Raw genomic sequence first — 12500 nt, 5'->3', positions numbered from 1 at the left:
TAAAGATGTATGATATATATGATTCATTTCATATACCATTTCATCATTAATTTTCGCTTTGTTTGTCGAGCTGGCTCTACAAATGTATGTCACAGATTTTCATAAAACTTGACTTGGTAAACATATGGGAAGAAACAGCTCACCGACATAATTTAAGTTTTGAAAAAAATTTTAAAAGTTTTTATGAAGCTTGGTGTCAATAGGGAAATATCTGTTTGCAAACATTGCTTTTGTTATTCAAATGTATCAACCACAGGAACAAAAGACCCTTTGTTTCGACAGCCAATGAGGCTCTGGTTGGACATTAATGACAATAGGTGATGTCAAAGATATCTTTCCTATAGTCCATTTTCGCCATCCCATAATGCAGTACGTTTTGGGGGGTTCTCTACATACAGACAATACAAGTTACGTTTCAGTGGATTGCATATCCCTTGTTTCAATGCAAATAACCCTCCAAAATGAACTGTTTATTAGGATTTGTGAAAACAGCGAATGAAAAATTTTCACCCAAATAGTTTCCAATCTGAGCATCTATCTTTTTGACAGATACTTGGGTAAGAAAAATGTTACAACGCATACCACACAAACTCGATAACCATCACCAACCAACTGCCATTATTATTTAGTTATTTATTTAACAGCTTTATTGGGTTTGACTTCTAAAAAAAGAAAAGAAACACACAACAGTAGCACTTAATACGATAATACGAAGACCCAAAAGGGTGGGTGCGAACGGGACGCGAGGTCCCATGCGAGGCACTCCCCAATTAATGAATAAATGAATAAAATTGGCAGTTTAAAAAAAAAAGAAGTACAATAGCTAGCGATGGCAGGGACAGGTTCTGATCAAGGTCCAGGTACAGGAGTAGTCGGCATCAAAAGAGGTCCTAAGTAAGTGCATAAGATGAGACATAATAAAATTCTTGAAGGATTCCGGAGTGGAGAAATTTGAGGGCGGAGACAGTTAACACATTTATTTCCAGAGTTTAACAATTCTGTTAAAGTAGGACGACTGATAAGTGATTGTTTTTAAGACTGTAGGAAGAACTGAGTCTGGTACGGCCATGGCAGGCAAAAGATACAACGTCTTTAACATTTAAATCAGTAAGATTGTTCAGACATTTGTAGAAAAAGACCATATCTTTGAGTTCACGGTCAAAGCTTAGTGGCAGAAGGTTTAAGGCGAGAAGCCTGGCCTTGTGGGACATTTCCCCGACACGACTTTGTAGGATGCATCTCGTCGCTCTCCTCTGCACTCTTTCAATCTCTGTTTTAAGGGATATTTGCGACGGGGACCACACTTGCGTTGCGTAGCACAGCTGTGATTTCACAAGTGCCAGGTAGAGTGTGTCCCTCACTGACAGATCAGTCAGCATGTGCGTTTCAGAAACTCCAGGAGTGTATTAGCCTTGCTGACGATGGTGTGGACATGTTGGTCCCAAGAGAGGGTACGTGTGACAGTAACCCCGACATTAGTGACACGCTCAAGCTGGACTTGGTTGAGGTGATAGTTGTATGTTAGGGGATTCGTTTTACGTGTCACGGTTAGGACTTTGCACTTGCTGGTCATAAAACCAGTTTTTCAAGATGGCCGAAACAGCAAATTAACAATCTCAACCATTAGAAAAGCCCGTACATAACTTTGTTCAGGAGTGGCAACATAAGAACACCCCATCAAAAACATGGAGAGACATTGCCATATAAAAGGCGTGTTTGAAAGAAAAGAATGGGAAGAGAAACACAGAAAAGATGCCGCCAAAGCAGCTAAATGATTTATTGAGTGAATTTATAGTAACCGTCCTAAGAAAAGACAGAGACGAATTTGAGCCTTCAAGCCTAATAGCAGGGCTCCAGGCCACTTCCATACTTAAAAGAATATGGTCAACCTTTTTTCATTTGGTTGTCATGTGATTGACTGAGCGTAGGTCCATCCACCCGTACAGACTCTGGGGGAGGGGGATGGGGATGGGAGAATAAGAATGTGAAGGGTGGGGGAGTCTCGCTAATGCAGTTTTGAGGTGCGAAGGGCGAATTTCTTGACGCGCAACTTTATGCAGCCCACGTTTATCCCACTGACCTTCGTCACTTTTGAAAACAATGTTAATGACGAGCAATGGGATAAAGAGCCGGAAAGAACACGTTAGAAGAGGCTAAGAAATTTGAGAAATTTAAGCGAAGAAAGCCTCGAGAGAAGCTGAGGGAGAAGAAGAAGAGAAAATTTCAATGAAGAACACGGTAAAGCTGAGAGAAATACAGCGAGCGACAAAGTAATTAAATAGTCCTGCTTTTGTGATGAGTAGAAACAAGCTGTTTGACGTTTTCCCTTTCATGTAAAGCAATGCTCAATGTCTCAGTTGTTTCGCGTACGACTTCTGCTGATGACCGAAGCGGAGGCCTCGTTCATGATAAAAAACGTCATTTCCTGCAGCGGGCCCCTTCATTGGAGCCGTATTCCAAGGTGGAATTGTGCTGATGGTTCTGTTGCTATGCCACGAAGCTACAAGCGAATCAAAGGAATTCTTGAATCATCTGATGACGACGACAGCCCACCACTGCAATGAAAGACTGTGCCAGTAACTGGCTTATTTATTCTTGAAGTAATCGATTTTATCATGAATAAAGCTCATTTCAAATTCTTTAGAGCTACTTCAGCTAATATTTAAATGCATTTAGAGCTACTTTTTGCAACTCGTGCAAAAATGCCCTTCACATGAAGTAATCATATATTTTCAGGTTCAGTGGTGAACTGAATAGACGGCTCAACTGAATTCAAGAGCACTGAAGAGAAGGCGTTCTGCTTCATTCCCGGGTATTGCAGAGATGACATCGTCAACGTTTCTTTTTCAAAACAAAGGCTGGACCGGTGAGAAAGACAGAGTCCTTTTTTTCTAGATTTTCCGGCCATTACCATCTTGGCAATGACAGTGGGAAACGGAGAACCCATAGCAACGTTTCATCACTTGATGATGACAAGCCGGGAAATTCAAAGTACTAAAAAGCAATTAATACGTATATTGCGGAAAAAATGGAGCGAAGATAATTAAAAGGTGTTTAAGAATTTGATCGTTGTATGAACATTCAGGTGTGACCTGAATGGACTTTGGCTGTGTGTTCGGCTAAATGAAGCATTATTCAAGTTTGCCTCAGTTGTCACACTGGTCCTGTCTTTATATATTACCATTATTACTATTGTCCTCTTTTATCATTATTACTTTGTTCAAAGGAACCGCGCCGTGAACAAACAGAAATAAAAAATTGAAAAACTTAGAAGAAGAAACAAACACGAAACTTACTCTGTAGCATATTCCATTTTGGCTTGCAAAGCAACCATCAGAAGGGATGCAACGTTACACCTGAAACAATTTAGTTATGAACCTTAGCCATCTATAGAAGAAAAAGAGAGAAATGCCAAAACAAGAAAACAAAAGAGAGGATCTGTTCCTTTTGCAAATCCACTGTTCACAGGTAGTGGTGATTAGTGAAAAAAATCTCGCTTAGTAACAGTAAGTGCTACGTTCTGTGGAAAAAGGTTTGCCTCTGACTCTTGATTTTTGTTGTTGTTGAAAAATCACTTCCTTGCTTTCTTCAGATTTCGAGGGTATACTGTCTGACTGTTCAGCTTTGATGTTTATCCAAAGGCTGTTTACTCACGTTGAAAACTGACAGATTGGACCTCAGAGGGTTGAATCTAGGGAAAAGTGAGTCATTAGGCCTTTTTCGATATATTAATTTTCAGCTTGATAGTGAGGCAGTGAGGACGAAGACAAAGGAAAGTGGATGATATGTAAATATTTTTCACATTCATTCCAACGTGTTTCTATTGTTTTTGTCCTCATTGCCTCACTATCAAGCTGAATATTTGATATTTCGAAAATGGCCTATTAATCACTAGCCTAAAGTTTCAGCGCGTGAAATTAATGCGGCTTATTACATACGCAAAACACGAATTAAAAAGTCTGAAAGCCCAAAACTCCCGTGCTTCAAATTGATACAGTTGCACACACACGTATTGCAATGAATTTCTTAAACGAGTGAGTCTCTAACGTCATGTTCTCCTCGATCTAGTTATAGCTCTCTCTAAATCTTAAAGTAAGTAATGGCGAACCATGAAATAGGAAAATTCCAGTTTAAATAAAGAGGTGTAATTTTTAAATCAAGGCACTTACGCATAGTTAAATTAGTTTTGAAATTCAACCAAAACGAAGAATTCGGATAGTGTGGTCCAAGTAACACTTTAAAGAGCATAGGCCTTTTGCAACGAACGATCACATGGTACAAAATCCGCCAAGTTGGAGGGCAAGCTCATTATTATTCCCCCACTGGGACATTAAAACAAAGGCAAGTCAAGCTTGACTGGTTCAGGTCTCTTTGTTTCAATGTCCCAGTGGGAGAATAATAATGAGCTTGCCCTCCAGCATGGCAGATTTTGTACCATGTGATCGTTTGTTGCAAAACGCCTATTGTGTATAGCTTAATCAATAACCTGTCTTTCATCTGAAATGTGGGCTGTAACTCCAAGGTCCGAATAAATACCAAAAGGAACTTTTTATTGCAGATGAGTTGCGAAAACTGCCGAAGACCTTTCTCCCAGTTCTCTCCAAGAAGATCCTGAGGACATTAAAGGGAATTGTATGTGGTTAACAAAGCTTCCTCGAGAGATTTTTTAAAAGGAATTATGCTACACTGTACATGACAGAAAAAGGAACTTAGAGCACAACAGAATGCGACTTGATCAAAAGAATGCTTCGGAACTGTGCCCTCTCTCAAAAACAGAAGAATTGACGGAAATTCACTGAAAACGTTTTTCCATTTTTGACAGCCACAGACTCCCCTAACTGGCTGTGACTCGTCCAACAATCTATTCTATAATTGGACGAATGACATTAAACCTCTAATAATTAGACGCCACATTATTGCAGATGTGAACATTTTCAGTTTGTAGCGAATGAAACAGACTCCACATTTCTTCTTCTAGAACTCTGAGATAACGAATGAATAACGAAAAAAGTTGTACTTGGCTTTTGCAAAATACTTGACAATTCTTCGCCGAAGAAGTGAATGTTTGAGAGATTTAGCACCTCGCTTACATGAAAAGGCAAACGGCAAACTGCAGGACGCTGCTCATCACAACCCATGTCGGTTCTCTCGTTGTAACAGGTCTCTCTCTTTTGAGAATTTGATCAATATCTGTAACCGACAGGCAACAAAAGAACGCAAATCAATAATCTTCCATTTATCTTTCGGCAAAGCCCAAATTTCAGCGGCTGATGATGGCCGTTTGCCGTAAACACGATGCTAAATCGATCCACGTACGTTCCATATATGCAGGCCCAATTTAGACATCCAACACGAAGTGTCCCCTTAAAAGGGGCAGTGTCACGCTATTTTAGTCAAACTTCAAAACACTAGAAGACGTCTTTGCATCAATGAAGACCAAAAAATAATGCTCACGTTTTGTTGCCAATAACCATTGAAGATGAATTTAAAGGTTAACATCAATGTGTGTTCCTTAAAACAGATAAACTAGAAGCCGAGTGTAATAACAGTTACCTTATTCTTGTTGAGAACTGGATGATCATTTAAGCCAGGAAACAATACATGTAATGCGTATGTTTTGAAATCCAAGATCGGCATTCCAGAGGTGGACAGATCACTTGTTAAATCAGTTACATCCGTCTGAAGTTCAGCAAATGCTGAAAGCAACAACCACATCAAATCACTAAACCATCATCAAAGCAATGTGATAACAATGTGAAACAACTTCAAATATGTTTGAGCTGATTGAAACTATCGGGTAGCGACTTTAATATTAGAAAACGGGTATGCACTGCGTACATGTGGGTAGTGCTACCAAGAACGCTAGTGCACGCTAGTCTTGTTGTGTTAGATTCAAGTGCCGCATTTGCCTCAGGCCGTTGTTTCGAGACTTAATTATAGGAGAGGAGAATAATATCGGAATATTAGTATCACCTAACTAGTGGAATAATGCAAATCCTGCATTTTGATTGGCTTCGCTACTAGAGCACTATTAGTAATAGTCCTCGAGTAGCAAAAACGGTGACGTTTCCTTTCGTTTTATTCCCAAATAAATATTTCTTCAACTTGCATTTGCTAACTTTGCTATTGCCTTTTCTGTCCGACTAGTTGGGTTAAAACAATTAGACCCTTCGCTCTTGCGGGCCACGGGTCAATAGCTCATTCGGCTTCGCCTCATAGGCTATTGACCTGTAGCCCGCAAGGGCTACGGGTCTAATTTTTAAATATCATTTTCGAACTGTTGTGATAGCATGTTTACTCGAAAGATATTATAAACACACAACCTTGTCTAGACCACGTCTCAACAGAAAGTCGCCATTGTATTTCGCGATGACAAAACCGGGTATCTTTTTAAACAGTGGAAATGCTTGAAAATAGGAAGACCAACCCTACTGCAAATAAGTTATCGTTTAACGATTCGTTGTAAAACTTTCCTCGAGGGTTGAGAAAAATCTCATAGACCTTCCAAAGCATTACATTCAGAAAAATGTACAGGTTTTGCGTAGACTGAGTGGAATGTATCAGCTCGAAAAAAAAGGATAAGACACGAGAAATAAATTAGCCCTAGTAGATTGAACTAGGATTACATCTCAAGGATGTGATAGCGATTGAAGTAGCTTTTTTACAGTCAAAACGTTGCATCTAACAAAATCCCAACGATTTGTTACTTTAAAAGACATATTTTGGTCTAAATCAAATCAATTGTCTCATTATTTACCTCCGTGAGCAGGATAGTGATATTTTATGCTGGTATTAGTTTGTCCAGAGGAATGAAGTCTCTCCAATTTTGATTCAATCTGCGATTTGACCTTGACAAACCCTTGCCTACAGCAATTTCTCCCAGTTATTTTCCAGTTGAATTTGGCCACTGTCATACAAAGATGACATGAGGACTTGAAAAGGCTGCGATACTGGTGAAATGCTCTACCAACTGAGCTGAGCCACACAGTAAGGAGCATGTCAGTTTGTAAGGCACGACTCTTCGGCTTCTTTATCATCATGGTCATGATGATCAGGTTGATCTTCTACGACGAAAATTTATTTCGCCCCAATTATGGTCGTATTAAAAAGGGTGGGAGTACATAACACACGTTTTCTAGTCATAAAATTACTTTGGACTTTGACCTTTGACATGGCGGGCACTCGGTTTGTCAGGTGTAGTTCTGTCACCTTTTTTTTAATGGTACAAAAGCTTGAGGTACAACACAAATAATTGTCATGGTAACATGGTAAGTTTAGACTAAGTGAAAAGAAAAACTTTCTCCTTCCTCTGCTCCACCACAGGCCTTCAATTTGTAATTTATGAGTAATTCGTTCTTTAAATTCCTCCCATTGTATATCTTTCTTGTTAATCTTTTGACAATAAAAGTAATACTTTGCAAATAACAAACAGTAATTTAACTTTTTTTGTGCATTATCAGAATGAAGAGATTGTTTTTTATCAGATGTTCCAAACAAAAATTCATCAGTGGACAATGAAAAGGAGGTGACATGAACATCATTAAACCATAATAAAACTTGATTGAAGAAGGATTTGGACGTTGAGCAATGGATAAAAGTATGACCCACAGAGTCACCCTTATCACAGTATATGTAGTTTGCATTACTTTCAATACCGAAATAATAAGGCTCCTGCTTGAACACAACAATGCGATGCAAGAACTTAAAACAAAATTATTTCAGTATATTTTCCTTACATATGGTCTTTCATTTACTGAAATAACAGGGCCAATTCAAACTCCGAGAATTAGTTTCTTCTTTCCATTTCCTTGCACCAGTGTGTTTAATAGTCAACTTGTTTAAGAACAGCGAATAAAAGTTTTTGTTTTTAACTTTAAGTAAATCTATGGAAAAATTTGGAACCAGACAAAAGTCGTTATCTTTAAATTTATTATGGTCAAAAGACGTTTTTTTTTGCTTTGTCTCTCAAGTGTTTAGGAATGGCTGCGAGAACTTGGAAGTACTGCAAAAAATTACAATTAAGGTTATATTGGTTTATAAAGTCCTGGTGGGAGAAAAAATTTCCCTCGTCATTTAGCAAGTCTTTAATGGACATAATCCCTCTTTGGTGCCAATTTTGATAATAACTAGACCCTCCGTGAGGGTACACTGGGTTGCCTGTGGTACGTGCAGCCCCGGAGGTGGGGGGGGGGGGGGGGGGGCAACTCCCATATGGAACACACGGGGATGCTAGTCGGAAATTTTAAATTTAACCCCTGAAGGAGACCATCTGGGCGTGGCTCAAGCTTTTTGTGACTCCTAAAGGAGACCAATCTGGGCGTGACTTAAGCAAATTTTGACCTTGGCGGCTTAAAATATTGGCGCTTTGCCCGAAACACCCTAAGCGAGACCAAAATCCAAAATTTACACCCCTAAGCGAGACGACGAGCATCCCCGTCTGTTTCATATGGGAGTATCCCCCCCCCCCCCCCCCCCCCCCCCGGGCTTGCAAAAACTAACCAAAAGGTAATTAACAGGTCCTCACACGTTCGTACGACGAAACAGATCCTTTTCTGAGGTTAAAAACCTGGCTACTGGCCTAACTCTTCTTCCTACTTTCCCAACCGCGAGAAAACCGCGGTAAATCAGCCATCGCCAAAAATGTTTTTTTTTTCTCAAAAATATTTAAGTTAGGGGGAAAAAATACATCATTTTAAAGCTAAGAAAATAAGCTTTCCAACAGCATATAACTTATTTACAGAAAACTGAAACATTTTATAAAAGCGAAAGTTGAACGAAAAAATTTAAGAAAAATAACAGTAAAATATGTTTTCTAGGCAAAATTTGGTCATTTTAGCGTTGATTACGAATTTTTGGATGCAAAACTAATATTTTCTGCAATTTATCTGCCTTCTTGGACATAAATTCGACCGAAAACTGATAAGGCACGAATATTTTTAGATTTTTAGGAATAATAGATAACGTGGTTCAATGCGTAATGTGATAATGCGATAAAAGTGTCAAATTTGCGACCCATTGCTAACGGCAACGGAAGCGATCGCATTACGAATAATTAACCTCTGTTGCCAAAAACCACTCAAATAACCGGTCAGTGTAAAACGCAGACTGCAGACTGCAGACCAGGGATAATATGCAGACTGAGGGTAAAATGCAGACTGCAGACTGTGGGTTAGTAAAATAATAATGAAAAAAGAGTTATAAGAGTGTTAGTAGCCGTTTGTACTTTCACACTGAAACCCCAACACAGCTCCCATCGCTTTGGTTGCCCCACCGCATGTTTTATCGAACTCTGTAAGAATTGAAGCTGTTTGAATCCTTGTTGTTGTTTGAAAAAGGACAGTTTCGTTAAGTGAGTTGCTTTTAGGCAAAGAAGTCACCACCCCGTAATTCATATGCCCAAGATACCGGGTTTTTGTAAGTTTCTTTTTCTGTCAAGTGTGATAAAGTTTGACAATGAAATGAGCGAAGTCAAAACAAAGATCACAATCGCCCAACTCTTGTTTATGCAAAGTCAAAATTTACTCTCCAAGACGTGTACGACGTGATTTATCACCAGGTAATTCCATCATTTTGGAAATAGCAGCTACTTTATTATTCATCTGCGTCACAAGTTTTCACTGATTTTGGGGCTCATTTTGTTGAAACTCAAGCACGCTTCCAACAGGCCTGTGAACCCTTCCTGCTTACAGAGCAATACTAAAAAACTTCTCCCATATCACATTTGAACCTTAAGCTCGAAAATTCAATACACAACATGATATTATAATTCACAAAGGCAGAAAATACCACAGAATCCTTTTCCAGCGAAAATTTTATTGAAACAAACAACATATTTGCTCTTAGAGGCGAAAACCTCTTCCTATTTGATTGCGTGCGTGAAGACAAGAAACTCAATTGTGTCAAATTACCATGTACTTCAGGTAAATACTGCTCACATTGATTTCGTCTCGACGGGTGATAGATTGTTGTCGAAGTCCAGTACTCGTCGCTTTTGAGATTCATGCCTAGTTTATCCAACTGACTTTCCATTATTGAGCTCCATAAGGGTATATTTTGTTTAAGGATCCACTAAAACGCCATTCGCGTTGCATGACTTTCGACGCCATTGCAGGCTAAGTTAATGATTCTACTGTGTCCACAAGAGAAATCTACGCAGTTCCACTACCCTCTCGATCCTAAGAAAATACGCGCAGAAGGCTCTATACACAAAGACACTACTTACCAGGGGAGTGACAGGCAAGACTTTTACCGACACGGAAAAAAAAAAAAAAAGAAAACAAACAAACTAAACGTAGACCTCGACTGGGTTTGCCTTATAAGGCAACCCAGTAAAAAGAGCTCCTATCAATTAGAGTTTCTGTATTATTGTATAAAACCAAGTCCTGGGCTTGTTCATCATCGTACAATTTCTTTAGCTCCTGCATATGAAGTAAGATTTCTTCATAAGACTGGTCTGTTTAATAAAGAGCTTATCATAGTTACATCGAAGTAACAAATTGAGGCCACCATATCCTTCGAAATAATAATTTGGTATGTGGGTCCAACTATGGTCACGACAGTTTCCACCTGTCAACAATCTAGGAATCCATGCAAGATTTAATGACTAATTTAATTTGAATATCTGGTACGCGGAGACCACCTTCAGATTAATCTTGATACAGAAATTGTCTTTTAATTGTATATGTATGTATAATCAAATGGCGACGAGTGAAATCAGGAAATAATTTCACGCGCGTTTTGTCAAAATTCTGATAAGTTACGGCAGTTATGGCTAGAGGCAATATTAAAATTTTCAAACTGTGAAGGTGGCTGTAAATCCAGTCCAGAGAATTTTTAAATTTACAAGGAGGTTTATCATAGTCTGTTAATCACTTTACAACAATAAAAATTGGGGTTCACTGAGTTCGTTTTTGAGGAGCATTTAAAGACAAAATATAAGGTATTTCTACATAGATTTTTTGTTGACATGGTAACCTATTACGGCACATCGATGAAAGCAACTGGTTAAGGAACAAGAGGCTACGGGTAGCCTGCACTTTGTTTTTTATGTTACAGTATCTTGGTCAATATCCAGTTCAGTTCCACAGTCTGAAGATCAAAGTCCTACATCCATACTGACCCAATCATAGGGTTAGTGCGATTGTAGCATAGTTGTTCACAGTTAAAACTGTTGCTAACAGCATTGATCCCAATCAAAACCAGTACACAGATGCTTTACAAGTTTTCCTGATGGTATTCAAAATATTTAGTTCTTTTCCTTAAAGTGCTACTGTGATTGTTTTCTTCAGAAATTGAAGTGTGTTTGCTTAACACCTGACTGCCACAATTTTGAGCTTTGATTTTTATCCAAAGGTTATTTACTTTGAGAGCAGCCATCCGTGATTCCCGAGTTGGTGTTGGCTAATACCCTCGTCTGCAGTAGTAGTAGTAGTAGTAGTAGTAGTAGTAGTAGAAGTAAGTTTTGGATTTCACATTCGGCCATTACTCGCGTTAAAAAGTGACCGACTGGACCTCAGAGGATTGGATCTAGGGGAAAATGTCGTCATTTACTCACTACGTTAAAATTTCAGTGTGTAACTGCAGCTTATCATAGACGCAAAACATGATTTTAAAAGTCTGAAAGCCTGGAACTCCCATACTGTATATTGATCTAGCCACGTACATTGTACACATGCTTTGCATTCTTAAACTAGTGAGTTTTTTGTTATTTTCTCCTCAATCCGATCTCTCAAGCTTTTAAAGTTAGTAATGGGGGACCATTAACTATGAAAATTCCACTTAAAATAAACATTTGTATTTTTTAAAGCAAGGCCTAAAACTTGTCATTGCCCCCACAGGCCAAAACCCGAGGAGGCAACTTAGAAGTCCTTGTGTAAAAAGGGTACATGTATAAATTGGTAGATATTGTAGGGGGAATCAATTGGTATTGCACAAACGGGTGCGCAAGTGGTATTGGTATTGTTTTACACAACCGAGGTGCTCTAGGAGTCACGAAGAAGACACTCCCAAGGTGGACCAAAGAGTTCTTCGAATTAGCAATTGAAAAATCAAACATTGAAGGAGAACTGATGCAAATGGAGTTGCCTGGCTCAGAAATTGACTTTGTGCGGACACAAATCAGAAACAGGGACGACAATTTCTCAGACGCAAATCCGAAACAGGCGGCATGTTCACCATATAATTTAAACGTATCTGCCTTTCATACTAGCTTAGGTGGGGGCAGATGAAGTTAAAACTATTACCAGTTTAGTGTTTAGTTAACATAGTTTTGAAATCCAACGAAAAAGGAGAATTGATTTCTTGGTCAGAGTAGCACCTTAACATTACCAGGAGAATTATAAAATTATGTAATTAGCCGATGGGATGAGCAACCGCGTCATCATACAATAACCGGATATGGCTTGCATGTCAGATCATTAGTTGTATTTGTTTTCTTTTTCTTTTTTATATGTATCTTGTGCAATGTAAACTTCTGTTATGTTAAATTAAAACAAAATAAA

The 12500-nt window shown here is 38.8% G+C and overlaps 1 protein-coding gene across 1 annotated transcript in view; it reads right to left on the bottom strand.

The window, feature by feature from the left end:
* The window catches only part of LOC138017323 (plexin A3-like), a 198683-nt gene that overhangs the window by 32184 nt on the left and 153999 nt on the right, over nucleotides 1-12500 (bottom strand). Inside the window, exons 27-29 of the mRNA XM_068864443.1 lie at nucleotides 5554-5696; nucleotides 4487-4611; nucleotides 3297-3356 (exon numbers count right to left, since the gene is read on the bottom strand). Of these exons, the coding sequence (XP_068720544.1) occupies nucleotides 3297-3356; nucleotides 4487-4611; nucleotides 5554-5696 (328 nt within the window). The remainder of the gene's footprint in view (nucleotides 1-3296; nucleotides 3357-4486; nucleotides 4612-5553; nucleotides 5697-12500) is intronic.

Source organism: Montipora capricornis, chromosome 9 (assembly GCF_036669925.1).
Source record: "Montipora capricornis isolate CH-2021 chromosome 9, ASM3666992v2, whole genome shotgun sequence".
Taxonomy (NCBI): Eukaryota; Metazoa; Cnidaria; class Anthozoa; order Scleractinia; family Acroporidae; genus Montipora; species Montipora capricornis.
Note: the sequence above shows the minus strand (reverse complement) of the source record. Positions and strands in the feature narration are given on the sequence as shown.